Raw genomic sequence first — 20,614 nt, 5'->3', positions numbered from 1 at the left:
ATTAAAAGGCTCTGTGAATGTCAACCAAGATGCAGTGTGGTGCGAAACATGTTCGTGAAGGAAACATTATGGCGCCAATGGAAAGATGGAATATCATAGCGCCACCTTGGTTTTGCCCGCTTTTAACATTTCAACTTTCCACCGACGTGATTTTTTTTAATACTACAATTAAACTATATCTATTCTTCAGTCTTCGTTTATTTATTTAACCAACCGTAGACACGCACGGGTGGTTGTGCCCGGTACAAACCGGCTTGAGCAGACTATCTACTAGGTTCTCGAACTATCCACGCTCTTGCTATGGCGCAACCTGCAGATTGGGGTAGCGTCCTTACAACTCAAACTCAGCTTTATTTACTTATACGTACAGTTGAAATTGGTATGATGAAAACAAAACAGAAGGGACAGGCTGAGATATTTAGAGCGTGCTTTGCTCAGAGTTTAGTGTCTTTAGCTGTGCCTTAAGCTCTGTAGATTTCAACATCAAACTCTCACTGCTTTGAATCACGACTGTGAATGAATATCAAAGTGAATAAAGCCCCGTTTGAAAGATTGACATAAGATGCTGCACCTCTGCTCTTCTCCAATCTAATGGTGGGCGTTGCATACGTTGATACGTTGGCACGCTTCGAGGAGTTAATGAGCTAATCGATAGAGCGTACTTTGACATTGCTCAGATTCGGAGTTAAAACGAGATAGAGTTATAGCTCTGACAGAGACATGACCCTTTTTTTTATACGTCGGGAAATCCTCATGGATGCCACCGCGCTCGGGGAGGCGAGGTGGTCATGTCGGACTCTTACCGACTAAAACCCCACGGCTTACCGTCTCAATCGTTGTTGCTGGGCACAGGGACACGAACGTATTCAACTGAGACCCAGCTAACGGCGCCCGCCAAGGCAGGCCCTGCTCTGGGACTAAAAGGGGCCCCAACACCGTTTAAGACTCGCCGGAAACAAGGGCTTGCCTTCCAACTTGAGGACCTACTCTCCCGCGGGTAACAGACTCTGACAGAGACATGACCCGTTTTAACTCTATACAAGTCTGAGCAAAATCAAAAATAGGCTAAGGCTGAGATCTCGTGATTTGACTTTGGTCAGATCTTAGCTTCAGTTAAAACCAGACAGATTTATGTCATCGATATACCGCTGTATCGTTTAAGTGACTTTAGTCAAAGTCTTCTAGTCTAGAAAACTTAGGTTTCAGTTTCACTGCGTGCCATCAGTACCATTCAAGAGCTAGCAGCAATATCAGGCGGTTGACGTTACATTACGGTTAGCGTTAACCTTCGAAAGTCAACAGAGGCAGAATGGGTTTCACAATTTAGGATGTATCGTGGTTAATACTGATTCATGTAACCCAATATGCATTTTGATGTTGGACAAAGTTTAACTGTAACCGTAACCTTACTTTAACCGCCTGATAAGCAAGTTCTAAGCAGTAAAAGGAGAGCATAGACTTTAGGTTCGCGAACAAAGTAGATAAGACAGCTTTGGTCGGTTTCGCGTACCAAGGTGGCCCTTTTAGACTGCCCACCAATACACTCTCTAACCACATTTTATATTTACACAATGAATTGTCGGATCTATATTTTACATCCCGCAAACTAACTATAGAGCCGGATTTATAGTTGCTATAGATCTTGTATTTCTCGAATGCGCGTGGCTCAAGCTTGTATTTTTAAGTCATATCGGTAATAGGTAAAAGAAAGTAAATATGTGCGTTCGCGAGTCCCACAGACACGCACATTTACGCAATGTGCTTATATCCAACGTAACCGCAAGCAAAGCTCACGTGAATTCTTGAATTGCAAGAACTAAGTATACAACAAGTTTAGGTTTTCCAAATAGAATACGCCTACGTATATAATTTTTTGAATATTATGATTTGAACTTAATAAAATAGTGAATGCGTGATGTACGACATAGACGTTTCCCAAACCGCTTAAATTTACATGTATGTTTTAACTTTTGAAATCAAAAGTGATTCAATCAAGGGAACGTTAGCATATAAAATTATGTATTATATATTCATAGCGGTTAGTTTGTTGAAAAACACGTGTTTCGAATGCGTAAATAGACGTTTAAACACTATGTTAAATATGTATTACATATTTTTATTTATGCAATTCATTTACCTAGCATCCGATTATGTATAATGGTTATAAAAAAAATATACACAAAGTACACCGAATGTAAAGCCATACAAAATTTTGACATAAATAAAGTGACCGACGATTCTGTGTCCCTTTCTTTTCTACGGGTCTAACATAGAAACAGAAAAGGACGGATAGATAGTAAGTTAATCACAACAGGTCAAAGTTTTGTATTACTTTTACATTTATCATATTATTATTATTATCCTAAACACAGGTTACTTAAAGGTTTTATGGAAATATTATTGTAAAATTGTATATTGTTTTATTAATATATACACAATTGAAATAATTAAATGAAATTACTCTGCTTTATGAATCAATAAATATATGGGATAAATCTGAGTATCTCTCAGGTTTTTTAAATGAAATCAGCCCTTCAAATATTAATGAATTAAATTTCAAAATAAGTAATAATTTTATTATTTAACAGGCAGGTTTGATCAATTGTAAATTGTTCAGAACAAGAGATAATTTATTTCATTAATTTTATTAGGCTAAATAAACTAATTTAATGATTAATGTGAAAACAAAATTAAAATTAAATCAAGTTCGTATTCCTAAAACTAACCTATCAATAATTGATTATATAAAAGAGAAATTAAGAATTATTCTTTATTACAAAAATACAATAGAAGAGTAGCTTTCGACTAAGTAGAACTACTAAAAAGAAGTATGTAAACTACGTAGAATATTAAACCCCGTTCACGCGGCATTAGCACAGCACGTTTTTGCAGGATATGCCTTACCTAATGGTACTACCCTACTGATTGTACGTATACGGTAAGATTTAAGCTGCAAAAAATATGTGGAGCAAATGCCGTGTGAACGGGGTCTTACAAGCTTCTTTTTATATAGAACTAAATGATGCCCGCGACTCCGTCCGCGTTGATTTAGGTTTATTTAAAAATTTCGTGAGAATTCTTCGCTTTTTCAGGCTAAAATGTTGCCGAAGTTAATTTCCGGGACGTAAGCTACCTCTGTACCAAATTTCATATAAATCGGTTTAACGGATAGATTCTTAAGAGTCCCGTAGTAACTCTTGGATTTTCCGGGATAAAAAGTAGCCTATGTCCGTCCCCGGGATGTAAGCTAACTCTGTACCAAATTTCATTAAAATCGGTTCAGCGGTTGAGCCACGAAAACGTAGCAGACAGACAGACAGACACACTTTCGCATTTATAATATTAGTATGGATATAGATAACAGATACTGTTAGATTGATTAATAATTTCTACTTAAATAGAAAGAAGGTGTCCCCTTCAGTTCAGAAATTATAATCAGTTTTAAAAAATACAATAGAATGGAAATAAATACAATAGAGTCTGGTCCCAGAAATCGCCCGTCATACTATATACAAAAACTCAAAATTCTCACTTTTTGATAATATTAGTATAATTTAAAAAAAAAAAGAATATTAGCCATGTTAAATGACTAATATTCCCCTTTGCTCTCCAACTAAGCGTCAGGCTTGTGCTAGGAGTAGGTACGACCTTTCTGTTTTCAGTCCACTCCTTTACTGGTTGAGCTATTGAGGCTCTGAGCTATTGAATTGATATTAAATAGTAAATATTGTTCTAAAGTTACTCTTCTATCATAAAGCAATTTATAGAATTGCAATAGAAAAATAATAAAGTGAAATTTACACTAATATATTAGATAAAAAAATTGGAATAGCAAAATTATAGTGATAAAATGTCAATAAAAATTAGAGAAGTAAGTGTTAGTCCTCAGTAGTAGTGGTAGGTTTATTTAATAAATCAGAAAAACCAATAGGGATAGAAGGAAATTAAATTGAAAAATATATTATAAACACAAACACAATTTATTTCATTATTAAATTGCCGGAAATGTCAAACAGAATATAATGTTTTAACCAATGTAAATTTGTAAATGTTAAAACTCATTTAAAACTGTAAATTTGATATAGAAGTTAAAATCGGTTTTTACACAAAATACACAAAAAAAAAAATCATTATCTAGTCATCATATAACAATCGGAAATTATAACAAAACAGCCAATAAGAGTAAATGAAAATTAATGATTATATTATTATTAAAATTGCATGTCCAATTGTAACCTTAACGTAAACTTAAGCTAAGATCCGATATCCTCGTAACTCTTTGGGACAATGAAGAAAATAACAATGTAATGTAACAGCAATAGGGATGATGACTACTAGTCAAATCAGTGACTTTTTATCAAACGACAAAACGGTCGCTTAGTAAGGGAACTTGTATGAAATTTACAGATGTGAGTCATAAACATCTAACATAATTTGACGTACTTTTTTAGTTAAATCTATAATTTTAAATGGTTAGCAAACTTGTGGATTTTACGAATTTCGGAAGAACCGCCATTTAATAATTCCTAAGAAATAATTTATTTTTGACATAGGCATCATCCCAATTTATCGTCACCACTCTTAGGGGAATCAACATGTGGAACCAATCAATTTGACAGTTGGCATAGATGGTAGCATCTTTAAACAACCAGAGCTGGTGGCTATGATGAATATCAAAGGAAGTGTTAGGGCCTGCACTCAATGACAGCACGGCAGGGGATTTTTATGGGACGAACTAAACTTTAATGTAGTAAATATAGGTAACTACCTGACACCGCACCACCACTGAATGGAGACACCGCGGTGTCACCATTGTGAAGAGGTCCGGGACTCCGGATAGCACACGCTCGAAGAGTGCCCTGCTTGGAAGACGTTCGACTAGAAGACGTTTATCTTCAGCTATTTTTGCTTTTATTTTACTAGCGACTCTGCTGCTGACTTTTATTTTTCTTCTACGAGCTTTCATCGAATTATTACGATTTGTATTTGGCTTATATCCATTTATTATTAAAAAAAACCTAAGAATAATGCGTATTACTTTAAAATCTGTAACCTGAAAGAAAACCAGCTGTGCAACAAACGAAGTGCAGAAAAGATATTGCGAAGATGGAGTAAAGTTTTGTTTTCTGAATGTAGGCAAAGATTTATTTATTTTCAGTTCAGCCATGTAAAGCGGCGCAGGGACAGCACCCGGTGCATATGGCAAATGGCATGGACGGGATCAGGGACGGGTGCAACGTAAGAGGCGAGTACGAGAAGTAAAAATGAGAGTGCTAAGCTGGAATATAGGAACGATGACTGGAAGAGGAAGAGAGCTGGCAGGTGTTGAGAAAGATTAGAAAGAAGAAGAATAAATGTTGTCTGTTTGCAACGAAGTAGAACGGTACGAAAGCGAAGGAAATTGGGGATCAATATAATTTTTCTACAGTGGGAGTAACGATGACCTAAAAATGGCGTAGAATAATTGGTATTAGATAAAGAGTTCTTAGAAAGAGAGATGTGTAGGTCTCTTGAAAGCCCCCAACGCCAAAAGATTTATCCCGGCTAGCAGAGTGAAAAGAAAAATACGAGTGGTATTAACCCCATTAAATGCATTAAAGATAGTGAAAAGAAAGTTTTAACGAATGACGAGGGCACAAAAGACCGTTGGAGAGAATATTTTAAAAAGTTAATGAATGAAGAGAATGCGTAGAGAGTTAGATAATGTACCAACTGACTTGGGTATGGTGAAACGACCGACGCCGCTGCATGCACAAGGATACCACAGCATAGTTGCCGTCGGTAGGTGCGTTTGCGTATAATGGTGCCGAACGATTCCGTGCCGTCAGTGGGCGCAAACCCTTACGCCTATACGTCTTTAGTACGCCTACTCATTCGCAACGATTAGCGCTTCGACTACGGCCTAAAGGCCGATATGCGTGCGAATGCGTCGGTATGCTGAATACGTTACGCTGCAATTTCATCTATCAGTCTTGTAATAACTACTATCAATTTCATATTCGGAATAGTTTTAACTTATGTTTAATAATGGTAATTAATTGTATTCCAAAAGAAATAATTTAAAATATTTTGATTATATTATTTGCTAGAGGGGCCGAAATGGTGGGGACAAAAGAGTAGGTGTTTAACTTTAAAAATATATGTTTGGTGTTGTTCAATTCATCGTCACAACACGCACATTTAAACATTCAACTTGCCCCGATATCGGATCTGATATATTGGAAACGAAATTGATAGTTCTCATGTTAAACCCCATTATAGAAAACCAAATTAGGTCAGAAACACATGTAATTTGTCACCCTACCTCACGCCACGTCACGCGTGTTAAAACGTGATAAAACCACAAACACCCGACGCGACATATAACGGACAGACAGACAGCGTATTCAAAGCGCACTGGAATTCTGCTTTAGTTTGCACCTAGACTAAGGTTGAGACATATAGAGCGCACTTTGATTTTACTCAGACTTAAGACACTGTTAAAACGAGACAGCGTTATACCGCTGGCATAAATCTGTCTCGTTTTAACTGAAACTTAAGTCTAAGCAAAGTCAAAGTCCGTTCTTTAGATTTCAACGCGCTTGCTCGCTACTGATTGGTTCGAGAGGCACACACACTTACGCAATGTGCTTGTATACGCCGTAATCAGAATCAAAAGGTATAACACATTTTATTTGTATTTGCTAAGATAGGCTAAAATTGTTACCAACACAATTTTACGGATCTGTTGTTGTATTTATATAAAACTAGATTATGCCCGTGACTTCGTCCGCGTTTTCAAACCCCTATTTCCAAAATCTCAGCCTGATCTGTGCAGCAGTTTAAGCTTTGCCTTGCTCGGTCAGTCAGTAAGATGGAAGCGGAATAAACTGGTAGCGGTAACAACGTTGCTAAAGTAGCTTGTAGATAAATATATCGTAAATATCGTCCATACGGCCAAAAAATTAAGAAAATCAAAGTGTGCTGTGTAGGTCGTCTAATAGAGATCATAGAAAACCCTGGCTGGCTCAAATTACGTGACGTAGCGTGGGGTGGGGTGGCGTAGCGTTTTACAAGTGTTACCGACTCATTACTAAGAACTATAATAATGTAATGGTATTGAATTGGTATCGAATGGGTACAAGGTAATCAAAGTAAATTGTGGATTTATACAACTAAACGGTTCTTAAACACTAACATTATTATGACATTATTATGCAAAGTTCAGCCATGGACTTACGAAGTAGTTACGTAGAGCAGGAAAGCTTTCTCTCAAATCACGATTACCAAAAAACCAATTTTGAATTGCATGAAACTGCTTTTCATTTAATCATTATCAAATCATTAATCAAATCAATTTTACCGTGGGCCGAGGTAGAACCCGAATACACCCGAGTAATGTCGAGAGCAAAAGGTTTTTTATAATATTAAATTTTGCCCCATCGTTTTGTTTTTCGAGCTCAATATTTAAAAAGATCATAATCATAAACATTAAAGGGCTCCGTTAAGAATTAGTGTTTCTATTTCGCTATAAGTTTTCACATCTCACCAACGTTGATAGAAATCGAATGCTGAAACAATAACGTCTAAGTAAAATAGACCTAAGGACAAAAATTTAGTAAATCCAATTTTAATTTCACAAGGTTTTTACTGTAGATGTATGGACGAACTTGAGCTTTAAAACCAGTAAGTTACCGTTCATATTCTTATAACGCTGAAGTGTTTCAACGCTCGACTTCTATCAACGTTGGTAAAATATAAAATCTAATACTGTGTATACTGTAACTAATAGCCTTCCATTTCTACATAAGTTCATCCTAACTCCATGGCCTGAGCCTCCAGTGTAAGCTTTCAAGTTAACTGACGTGACAGTGAAGTCATCATGGAGATGCCAGTGGTTTAGTATAACTCCAAGTTAACGTTAAGTGTCATTTAGTACAACTAATCTGTTATTTAGTATGGAGACGTTTTTTCGTATATTTACCACCCATACTAAATGAAAGATTTACGAACATTTTACGAATATAAGATTTTACATCTCAGCAATGTTAATAGAACTTGAACGTCGCAACATTTTAGCGTCAAATAAAATCGTCCTAAGACCGAGCTTACACTAAAACCAAAAAACGTAAGATTTCAAGCGCCTTTTACCATCATAGGAAAAACTTTCACATAATTGAATGCATTTTTAAAATAAACCAATTTTTTGTATTGACATTGAATGTATCATATTTACAAAGACTATTTCGTGCATAACGTGGCTATTTATTGCAATTTAGACTGATGTTTTTTCTTATGTTTGATCAAGTACTTAAATGGATTGTTACCAAAACTATATAAATATATTTGTTAAAGTACATAGTTTATTTTCACATCAATTATTGGATGAAGTTATGCTTTATTTGATACAAAAATTCGTGTTGAACTAGCCGTATAATTCGTAAAAATTCGCAACAGTTTTTTTTTTACCCATCAATGTGATTAAAAACCCATATTCTTGTAAATTATGTGTCAATAGGACTATATTTCTGATATTTAAGTTTTTTTTTCCAGTAAATCAGATAATTTCTAACGACAGATATAGGGCTTCAAGAGTCTGTTATTTTTTTCAATAAAACTGGGTGCGGGAGATTGATCATTAAAAAATGAATAAAATACATTTTGTAAATATGATACATTAAATGTCAATACGAAAGATTGATTTATATTGATATTGATTTAAACTTGTATTCAATTTTGTGGGAGCCTTTACTATGATGGTAAATTTGGAGCTTGAAGTCTTACATTTTTTGGTTTTAGTGTAAGGAGACCCTTAACTGCCTTGTTTTAAAGGTCAAGTTCATCCATACATCTAATGCCAGCGGTCTAAGCGGAAACGTTGCGAAATGAAAATCGTTTGTACTAATTTTTTTAACTTTAAATCAAGGAACATCAGGTATATTTTACTCTGGCGTTATTTTGTTCCATTCGTTCGATTTCTATTAACATTGTTGAGGAGTAAAATCTCATACAAAGGACGCTGATCGCGAGTATCCAGTATACATGTTAAATACATGAATGACAAAACGTCAACGCATGTGCCACGTTAGCTTACTTGAAAGCTTGCACCAGGGCTCGTCCGGTTACCTGGTGGGTAAACTTTGTAATAGTTTCTCGATAAACTAGTCTTAACAAACTAACTATACACTCGCAACTGCTATGCTATTATAATAAAGATCGGATCAAATATTCTACGAGATTTTGCAATATTACCTATATTATTGTGTTGAATATTTTCTCCAATAAATAAACACCGCTAAAAATGACGATACTTGATAAGCGTTATTCGTTTACAGGACATAATTGTTATATAACACCTAAACCTATTATTACTGGTGTGGGAGTGAGTTTAACATGTAACAATTGATATAGAATACAGCATTTTTAGAGAAAGTTATAATGTTTATACCGTTATATAACATTCTCTAATATATGTAAGAATTCTTCACAATTTGTTACATGCTATACGCACACCTCAGTAATAATTGGTTTTACATTGTTATAGCACATAGGAACAATTTATAACCTAGTGAAATTTGTGATACAATAGTTTGTGATCGATGTTTGGTAACAAATGTGATGAATTATTTTAAAATAGAAATTTTGTGTGACTAACTGTGTGTATAACTTTTACAATTTGTAGACTATAAAGAAAACATAAAATAAACATATAAACTCGATTAATGTTTTAAGAAATAAAAATAAATTTCAATAATTAGTTAATAATATATACTGAATTAATCTTAAATTAAAATAATGAAATTGATATAATTGTAATATTAATAGATTTAATCATAATAGATAATAAATATTAGGCAAATAATAAATATTAGGAAGTAGGCTTTCCCCGAATGATAACTATAAGGATAAATATCTCATGAATTAAATTTACCTTTGCAGAAAACTTGAAAGGCTCTTTGAAAGTTGTATAAAAAAAAGAATTTATTGTTTTCTTAACATTACGTAATGCCTTTTAGTTCATATTACTTATTAAGTCTATGAAATAATTTTTTCATTGTTCATTTTTAGTTCAGCTGAGGTTGCGTTATAAAAAAAATACCACTTAATTGAATGGTGTACAAAATAGTTCAAGGTTGAGAGGACTAAACCTTTCCAGAAAAAGCCTCAAGTTGTATATGGCATATATTCATACAATATATTCCTAACATAAAATATCCATAAATAAAGACATTAAAAAAAATTGAATTTCATCAATCGTCAATCATAAAATCTCGATATACAACACAATCATGATTAGATCATTTGGTGTTGAGTCAAGATAATTCATTATTCATTTTTATTCATAAATAAAGACATAAAAAATTTGATATTTCATCAATCGTCATATTTCAACATTTAATATTAGTAGGTTAAAACACAATCACGATTAAATCTATTTGGTGTTGAGTCAAGATAATTTATTATTCGTTTTTAGTTTAGCTGAGGTTGCGGTGTAATAAAATACCACTTAATTGAATAATGTACAGAACATTATTAGTCAATTTTGAGAGGACCAATTCTTTACAGAAAAAAGTCTCAATTTGTGTATGGCATAAATACAATATAATCCTAACATAAAATATCCATAAATAAAGACATAAAAAAAATGAAATTTCATCAATCGTCATATTTCAACACAATAATTATTATGATTAAATCTATTTGGTGTTGAGTCAGTATAATTCATTACTTATTTTTAGTTCAGCGGAGGTTGTGTAATAAAAAAAATACCACTTAATTGAATAGTGTACAAAACAGTTCAAGGTTGAGAGGACTAAACCTTTCCAGAAAAAAGCCTCAAGTTGTATATGGCATATATTCATACAATATATTCCTAACATAAAATATCCATAAATAAAGACATTAAAAAAAATTGAATTTCATCAATCGTCAATCATAAAATCTCGATATACAACACAATCATGATTAGATCTAGTTGGTGTTGAGTCAAGATAATTCATTATTCATTTTTATTCATAAATAAAGACATAAAAAAATTTGATATTTCATCAATCGTCATATTTCAACATTTAATATTAGTAGGTTAAAACACAATCACGATTAAATCTATTTGGTGTTGAGTCAAGATAATTTATTATTCGTTTTTAGTTTAGCTGAGGTTGCGGTGTAATAAAATACCACTTAATTGAATAGTGTACAGAACATTATTAGTCAATTTTGAGAGGACCAATTCTTTACAGAAAAAAGTCTCAATTTGTGTATGGCATAAATACAATATAATCCTATCATAAAATATCCATAAATAAAGACATTAAAAAAAATGAAATTTCATCAATCGTCATATTTCAACACAATAATTATTATGATTAAATCTATTTGGTGTTGAGTCAGTATAATTCATTACTTATTTTTAGTTCAGCTGAGGTTCTGTGATAACATATCATGATAAAATCGTCATTTTGCGGCAGTAAAAATAGGCCTTTACTAATAAAAATATACACACTGTGTTAACCAAATGGCTTTATACATATTGACTGTAATGTGTACAGGCCACTATTGCCATCTTTTTTCTAAAAATGGTTAACAGCAAAAAGTTGTTTGTAAATGATCGCGAAAAAATCCTGAGAATTTAGAAAAGCTTCTAATTTAAAAATGTTTCTAAAAAGTTTGTTACACAGTACCAAACTAAAAAATTCGGCCCTAAGTAGCATTTTTTTTAAACATCTAAGTTTTTAAAAATTCCCTCGTTTTTCGGCGATAAGTTAAAATCTTCTTTGTGCATTAAACCACTTTTTAGAAAAAGGAGGGTAGAAGTGTAAATTGTTAGTAGTAAGGCTGATAGCATTTAGCAGTTCCACGGGGCGTACATGTTAGCGTATCGACGCACGATGCGCCGGTTAAGTCTATGCTATTCGTCGCATTTTCTACAAGCGCCGGGTACGTCGAAATCCAGTACAAGCAACTTGGTTTCCTCTGTACCATTTCTAGAGCCAACAGCGCATATCAGCTTGGTAGCCGAGGCTCGGATACGCCAAACGACACCGCCCGAGCCTCCTGAGCCTAGTTCGACGAGGTTACGAATAAATTCACCTGTCTGTACGTCCCACAGTTTGACTGTACCGTCATCGGATGAAGTGATCACGAAACGGTTGCTAGATTGGAGGCACGTTACCGCTGACTGGTGCTTGTTTGGGCCTGCGTAAAAATCCAATACCTCTATGTAATACTACGCATTATACCCTGTCCGCGGTACGAAGTTAATATAACGCTGTCTCTTGATCTTTGATATCTGTTATATCTGTTATATCTGTTATATCTGTTATCTGTTATTATATGTTATAATATCTTTTGAATAGAATTACGTAACAGAGAGAGCGTATACTAACTTCATTCTATAGACATGAATAAAAATTTAAATGAAACGGATTTATTTATTTCACATAGGAGAGCATGTGCCACGTCACATAGAGTGCTATCCGAAACGGTGGTTCGTTCTTCGTTTTGAAAACAAAATCTACTGAGTAGAGCCGGCAGAAAGTCAGTAGTTGCTGTTTTAAAAACTAAATACAATTAAAAAAAGGGGGGACTGAAACTCATTTTTGCTAACAACTTGATATCTTGTTGACCTAATTTTGAAACATTTTTGTAATCTAATTCCATATCGCTATTCTACTCACCAGAAAGAGTATGAAGGCAGTGTCCAGTAGTGATGTCCCACACCTTGACAGTGGAATCCGCGTTACCAGACACCAGGATGTTGGAATGCAACTCCATACCAGATGTGAGCGACTGGTGGCCGGTCAACGTGTGTTTCAGTTGACCTGATTCCACATCCCAAACGCGGATTGAGGTGTCCAGGGACCCGCTCACCACGTGGATGCCATCAAACTGAAACACGTTAAATTACTACTAAACGACTTTAAATAAACTAGGTTGTCAGTTTTAGTTGAATATTTTTAAGGTATCCAAAATTCTTGAGTGCCTCGAAATCCTTAGTAGAAAGTAACGCATACTGTTTCTACAGTCGAAGATAAATATAATACATCTTTAATTTGTTTGGATTTTATTCTTACAAAGGTTTTGATGACGAGATTTAAAAAAAAAACCAAGGGAGTTTTTCTTTTAAAGTTTGGTTGTTATGGCATTGGTGGTAATAGCATCTTTATCATGCAAATCTTCAAATAAAAGCGTTGTAGTAAAAAGGTTTAAAAACGATTCTTTTACAGGCTACACGTATATCCTATTGGTTAAGATGTGCAAGCATTCCCCGGTTACAGGATTTCACACTTTGACGAAGTAATCATAGACACCGGACACTACGACTTTGCCGTCGTATTGTACACAACTTTTCAATAAATACGAGTTTTCGAAGATGAAAAAAACACTTAATTGCAAGCTATTGCCCTAAGAGTATGTCCAGCCAGTGTGTGCAAGCACTCCCCTGTTTCAGGATTCCACACTTTGACGAAGTAATTATAGGCCCCGGACACTGCGACTTTGCCGTCATATTATACAAAAATTCTCAATAAATACGGGTTTAGAAGATTTAAGAAAAACCCTTACCTGCAAGCTGTAGACCTTTTTGCTATGCCCAGCCAGTGTGTGCAAGCACTCCCCGGTTTCAGGATTCCACACTTTGACGAAGTAATTATAGGCCCCGGACACTGCGACTTTGCCGTCATATTATACAAAAATTCTCAATAAATACGGGTTTAGAAGATTAAAAAAAACCTTACTTGCAAGCTGTAGACCCTATTGGTATGCCCAGCCAGTGTGTGCAAGCACTCCCCGGTTTCAGGATTCCACACTTTGACGAAGTAATCATAAGCTCCAGACACTACGACTTTGCCGTCGTACTGTACGCATCGTACGGCAGCCAAGTGTCCAATCAGCACACGAAGACAACGCCCGTCTGGGATGGACCAGACGCGTAAAGTTGCATCTCGCGACCCTGATACCACTCTGTAAAGAAACAACAAAATTGGCTTTATCCAAATCATCTAAGTTATGAAGGCTGGTCAAATGACATTGCTGTTAAAGTAGACAATCAAGGAGGCTAATACCGCCATTAGAAAGCTGCTTTATCCAGAAGTAACATTATGTATCGCGGACAAAGACACAGACAAAAGCTAGTACAGTACAATTCAGTATGGTAAACCGTTCTTTTGACATTGCAGTTATTTTATTTTTGTTTATTAAGCACACAATACAGATAATGACAATAATAATACAATATTACAATAAAGCCATGAAAAAAAAACTAGCCACTCTCCAAAAAAAAGTGTGTACATATGCAGTCAATAACATAATGGACGTGTCGCTTAGAACAGCTATACACAAAAAACTAAAATTTTAGAAAACTAGAAAACAGAACTAAACAATACCAAAAATCGAAAATAAATTAATTGTATCGTACTATTTAAACTTAAGTAAATAACTTAACCTAAAAACTAAGACATTAGTAGAACTATTGAGATATTATTATATATTATTTAGAGCATCACAGCTTCGGATAGATTTAATAAACACAGTAGCTTTGCTATTAAATATATCAATATCGTTAGTGGAGACCAACTCATTATAAAATCTACACATTCTAACTATTGGGTTAAAAAAGGAGGTATTATTTTTATATACGTTGAGAGAAAACGTCTTACAATTCCCCGGATAGCGACTCCGATATCTAATATTAATGTCAATCAAAGACAGTAGCACAGGAGAATCAATATGTGAGTGCAGGATCTTATATAAGTATGCCAGCAATGAAATGTCTCTGCGCACTCTTAAGGAATCAACCTTGTAATACTGTAACCTACGGGAATAACTATTCAGAGAACGATACCGACCATTTCGCCAAGCCAAAGTTCTGAGGCAGCGTCGTTGAACTCGCTCAATGCGGTCTGAATGAATTTTATAAAAAGGTGACCAGATTACAGATGCATATTCAACTACGCTCCTTACGAAACAGTTATATATGATTAGCAAGGTATTTGGATTTTTGAAGTCTGCAGTGTTCCTTAACACAAAGCCAAGCATTTGATTACCTTTTTTAATTATATGGTCATAATGATCCCGAAATGTGAGTTTACTGTCCATGAGTACACCCAGATCCTTTACCAAGTTCCTACGTTCTAGTGTACAGTGGTCCACCTTGTACTCATATAGAATGTTATGTTTTTTGGAAGAGAAAGTTATTACTTGGCATTTATTGGCGTTTAGTGTCATATGGTTCTTAAAGCACCATTCCGTCACCCTATGCAAATCATTTTGTAGAGCTACACACTGTTCAATGCTTGTGACCTCACTGAAAATTTTTAAATCATCAGCATAAAAAGATATTCATTGCTTATAGCTTTCTTAATATCATTTATAAAAATAATAAACAGAAGAGGTCCAAGATGCGAGCCCTGCGGTACGCCAGACGGAACAAGAGCAGCAGCTGAGAGATATCCCTTCAAAGCAACGATTTGGCTGCGTCTCGTGAGATAAGACTTTATCCATCTGAGCAAATTACCATGGATACCATGTGCAGCAAGTTTTAAACACAACAGTTCATGATTCACGCGATCAAAAGCCTTCGAAAAATCTGTGTAAATAGTATCAACTTGCTTAGTTTTTGCAAATGCTTTACAAATATAATTCTTAAAGATTAAAAGATTACTAACGGTAGACCTATTCCTGCAGAATCCGTGCTGTTCAATGCATATATCTGGCTTGACATGGCTGTATAAAGCATCATACACAAAGCATTCAAATACCTTTGCTATACATGAAAGCAGACTTATAGGGCGATAGTTTTCACAATTGTTTTTATCTCCCGACTTAAATACAGGAATTACATAGGCCGTTTTCCAAGCTGTTGGAAAAATGCCAGTATTAAGTGATTCGTTGAATATAATACTGAGTGGCATAGACAGTTCATTAGCACATAATTTTATAAAGTGTGGCGGTAATCCATCTGGACCGGTGCTTTTGTTGCCATCCAATTGATGTAGCTTTTTGCTAACCTGCTTTCGATTTATTTTTAAGTCAGATAGCACTGAATTATTGGTATTGGCGATACTTGGATCTAGGTCAATATAAGAAGTAGTACTATGAGTATACACAGAGTTAAAGAAAGCAGCAAATAAGTCACAAATTTCCCCCCCGTCACTTGCAGATTCGCCATTATAGGTCATAGTATCAGGAACATAGTTGACATTCTTTTTGGCATTAAGGTATCTCCAAAATGTTTTAGGATTTTCTTTTAAAGATTCTTCTGCATTGCTGGTGAAATTAGCATAGCATTTAGTCATAAGTCTCTTGCACCTAGCTCTAAGCATGCTAAACGTATCATAGTCACGCGGATTATTGAATTTTTTATAACGTAAATGATATTGGCGCTTTTCTTCAATACAGCGAATCAGCGGATAATTATACCAAATAGGATAATCTAAAGTAGGATCCTTGGAAAATGGCGTATGGCGTAGGATTATTTTGTTCACTATATTATAAAAAACACTCACCATTTCATCTGGACTTTTATTGGACAACCTCGCTTCCCAATTAATATTGCTTAGTTCCTTTTTAATTTCTACGTAATTACCCTTATGAAAGTTGAGACGCTTAGCACCAATATTATGTTTCAACTGTCGCCTGTTTATACCACTACCAGTTGAACATAGAGTGAATATCGCGAGTCTTTTAAACAAATAAAAAAATTAAAAAAAACATATTCAATTAAATTTTTACAAGTACTTTTGAATGCATCTACCACTGGTTTGGAATGCCTTTCCTACCGAGAAGAACCAGCAAAAAACTTTCTACGCATTATGTATTTATAAAGTTCGCACACGTAAAACAACGGAAATTCACTTGATTTTTAAGATACTACACACCAGCTTAAAATCATATACTCAGCATTCCTTACTAACATTATATTAACTATTACAATATAATTAAAATCACTGCGTAGGTAATTCTGTTGAACACAATCCCTAAACTTGACAGGTGTAAATCTAGTGCTTTTTTCGCAGAGAGCATTATGAAAGGGATAGCAATACATTCAAACCTGTCATTTTGATTTAGTTTAGATATCGTGTACTATAGAATCAAACTACTAACCAACTACCTAAAAAATTTAAAATTATAAAAAGAGCTTTCATCTTAATACAAAATCCAGAGTCGTGCAGTCATCTTTGGCACCTGAATAGACGGTTTAAATGGATAGGTTGAACTACATGGTACGCCAAGCAAATTCATACATATTCCCAATTTTTTCAATCTTCTTAAACCTGTTTTAAGTAAAAATAATCTTAGAAATCGCATAGCAATGACCACTTGAACACATTCGTATTCAAAAGTTATGTTATGACAAGTAAAGCATAGTTCGCTTTTTACACTGTAGGCACACGCTTGAACGCCAGACGGAAAGTGATGATGTGACCTAAGAATATTATGCTAATTCACTTTTGTTTACCTGGATTGTAATTGGTAGGAAACACAGCTCTACTGGTAGGAAACGCAGCTTTTGGTAGGAAACACAGTTAATTATGGTGCTAGTTATTGTGACTTGTAAAAAGATGCAACATTAAAAAAAATTAAAAAAAATTGGCACATTCAATAATTACGCTAAGACCTATTACGCAATCAGCTTGTGCTCGTATTTATTATCCTGTCATTTTTCAAAGTTGTCAAAATAAAAGTGACGTCAGAAAACTCTTACTTGTTCTGATGCAGATGCATGCAACGCACAGTGGAGGTATGCCCAGCGAGGACTTTTAAGCATTGACCACTCTTGGCGCTCCAGACGCGAAGGGTTCGATCCGTAGAGCCGCTGATGACCAGATCGCCCACCATCTGTGATGACCACACTCCTCCGGAATGACCGACCAACGTGCGAAGGCACTGGAAGACAAATTATTCTTATATATCTTTTCGGTAGTTCTTTACGGCTTACAAACTTAGACGCTGTCAGATGAAAACATTAAACATTAGAAGCATTCGAGATGTGTATAATGCGTACAAAATGAGATCTCACTCGCCATTTTAACTTTGTGTGTCAACTGTGATGTAAGAAGTACGATTTTAGTTTTTATGTAAAGGTGAACCGTGCTTTTGACATTATACATGGTTCAAATGGCGGTTGAGTTCTCATTTTGTCGGACTATATTGACATATTGAATGGACGATTGGATGGATGGACAAAACTGTTCTGTTGGCAGTCCCCCCTTACTGCCAATTTTTATTCTATCTTCTCGTAAAGTATATGCTAGTAGTATTAGTATAAATATTTACTTACCTTCCCAGTAATGGCGGACCAGACTTTGAGCGTAGTGTCATCACTGCCACTCAGTATGCGGTTTCCATAGAACTGTAGGCAAGTGATGACATGCTCATCATGACCCCTCATCACTATGGGACTGAGAACGGACTTATGGAGCCAGTTATCCTGTATCATGGACTGACGCATGAAGGCCGTCTTCCAGGGGCTATCGTAACGTGGTAGGGACCTGGGCATCTTCTTGAGGGTCGTTAGACCAATGCGACGACACTGCTCCTTCCAAAGTAGATTGTCATCTGCTAAGAACCTGTGGAATAATGATAAGGACTTTTTAACACCTAGGCAAACAAGATGTGTACAATGTATCTAAAAAATCATGATCAAAATCATGATTATCAAAAAACTAAACACAGATACTATAAGAATCATGAATATGATTATATAGAACTATGATATGGATAGAAATGAACTCAGAAATGTATGTAGGTAGCAGAAACATAATAGAAAATTGTTATACTTATACATAAATACATCTAAATTATTATAACTTGATTTTAAAATTTGTGTAATAGCATAATTGTATGGTCTTTTTACTTTTTATATCTTTACGGGGGTTTTTTTTAATAAGAATAATAAATTATCATTTAACAGAAATTATGAAATAAAAATGTAATTATTGTGTAATCATTTTTTTTATCTTATGAATTATTATTGTTAAAATGAATAGTGATTGTTTGTTTATTACCTGGATAGGTGGAGTTGTTTTTTAATATGAGAATTTATAATTTAACAGATATTATGACATAAAACTAATTATGATTATTGTAAAAATTGTTTTTTTTTAAATCTCATGAATTATTATTGTCAAAATGAATAGCGAGTGTGTGTTTATTATAAAAAAGAGGGATGATAATATAAATTTAATAATTTTGTTTTTAAAGGAGGAAGATGTGAGGGTAGTATGAAATACATGTATATGATATCGGTCATGTGAATATAATAAATCAGTGCATGCCTAACGCTCGTGTTTGATTGACACTCTTCACAATGATCATGGTTATTATTTAGTAATTTCTTGCGATATATTAATTAAATTAAAACGTAATTTTATCTCTTATTATAAATAGCAGAAACGAAAACCAGACTAGTATTTTAATGAAGGGTATTTTTTTCTATTTTAAGAAATTATAGTAAGAAATCTCAATTCAGGATCTAGCTAAGGCATTCAACACCGTATTTGTCTCAATACTAATTAAGAAACGATGCTGGCTTCTTTCAATCATTGCAATGATTTAAGGACTATATAAAGAAGATACATATAAGAAGAATACCCATAATATAAGAATTGGTAAGTCAAGAAGAAAGCAGTAAAACATTAAATTAAGTACGCCACAAGGAAGGATTCTTGGCCCCATTTAGTTCCTGATTTACATAAATTAATTATTATTGTAATTATGTAATTTTTAAAACGTAGGAAAAGTTATTTCTCTTGTCAGAGATATGTGTCGCTTGTAGCTACAAGTAATGGAAACAGCTAACTACGGGTCACAGCTGAAAATCAGCGTCCTGCATTTAATGCATATGATGCAGGACATAATGCTGAGCTGTACACCCATTTGGGGTGGTGTCACAGATGAAAATGCATATTTGTATACTTTGTTTTTATCTGTGACACCAACAACAAATAAATGCATTTTCTTTCTTTCTTTCTTTCAAATATAAAGATGGTGACTATATGGTTAGATCACAACATCTTCACACTCAATTTACTCAAGCCCTGTACTTTTAAGAGTTCAGAAAATGTAGTTACCCTACACTTTTAATATACTGTAAACCAATGATTTTAAATTATTTTTTAAAACATGCGACTATCCCTTAATTACTACAAACAACGAACGAGACTTAGTGAAGACGTTAATACGCCTCAACAAAAATTATGTTTGCTCAGAAATTCAATGATTATCTTGGCCCTACCTAAACTATATGCGGTAAGATAATGCTAAAGGATTTTATAAGTTGTTAATCAGTTTATCCTTTTGTAATATATTTAGATAGATAAACTCAAAACCGAATTGAATAAATATATTTTTTACTCCAAATTTTAACGAAGTAGAGGATCTTCTGATTAAAATAATAGAAAATGAACACACACTCTCACGTTTCCTTATGATTTTTTCTTCGAAAATTTTAGAATGCGTGCCTGGACTCGAACTCCGGACGCCCTCAAATACGAGACCAAATTCATAGCCACTAGGAGTAGCAGTGTTAACTAGAGTAAGGAAACTCTCGGTTCTGATCCTGAATCGATATCTGTCAAATATTAGCCTAGGGGTGACATGAAATCCAAGATACCTAGTCGTATCATAAACTTCA

The 20,614-nt window shown here is 34.4% G+C and overlaps 1 protein-coding gene and 1 long non-coding RNA gene across 5 annotated transcripts in view; one reads left to right on the top strand and one right to left on the bottom strand.

Annotated features, from left to right (window-relative positions):
• The first annotated feature begins 3,612 nt into the window (after window positions 1–3,612).
• LOC123880386 lies at window positions 3,613–9,329 on the top strand. Its single transcript, XR_006799228.1, has 2 exons — window positions 3,613–8,072; window positions 8,785–9,329. It is a non-coding gene; the product is annotated as an uncharacterized LOC123880386 (long non-coding RNA).
• LOC123880345 (F-box/WD repeat-containing protein 7) overlaps window positions 8,474–20,614 on the bottom strand; it is a 27,106-nt gene continuing 14,965 nt past the window's right edge. For all 4 annotated transcript variants that reach the window (XM_045928438.1, XM_045928436.1, XM_045928437.1 and 1 more), the window contains 5 exons: window positions 18,260–18,548; window positions 17,684–17,865; window positions 13,716–13,941; window positions 12,657–12,867; window positions 8,474–12,174 (listed from right to left, as the gene is read on the bottom strand). In XM_045928438.1, the coding sequence (XP_045784394.1) occupies window positions 11,888–12,174; window positions 12,657–12,867; window positions 13,716–13,941; window positions 17,684–17,865; window positions 18,260–18,548 (1,195 nt within the window). In that variant the 3' untranslated portion in view covers window positions 8,474–11,887. The remainder of the gene's footprint in view (window positions 12,175–12,656; window positions 12,868–13,715; window positions 13,942–17,683; window positions 17,866–18,259; window positions 18,549–20,614) is intronic.

This window comes from Maniola jurtina, chromosome Z (genome assembly GCF_905333055.1).
Source record: "Maniola jurtina chromosome Z, ilManJurt1.1, whole genome shotgun sequence".
In the NCBI taxonomy this organism is placed as follows: domain Eukaryota; kingdom Metazoa; phylum Arthropoda; class Insecta; order Lepidoptera; family Nymphalidae; genus Maniola; species Maniola jurtina.
This window is presented reverse-complemented; position numbering and strand designations above follow the sequence as displayed.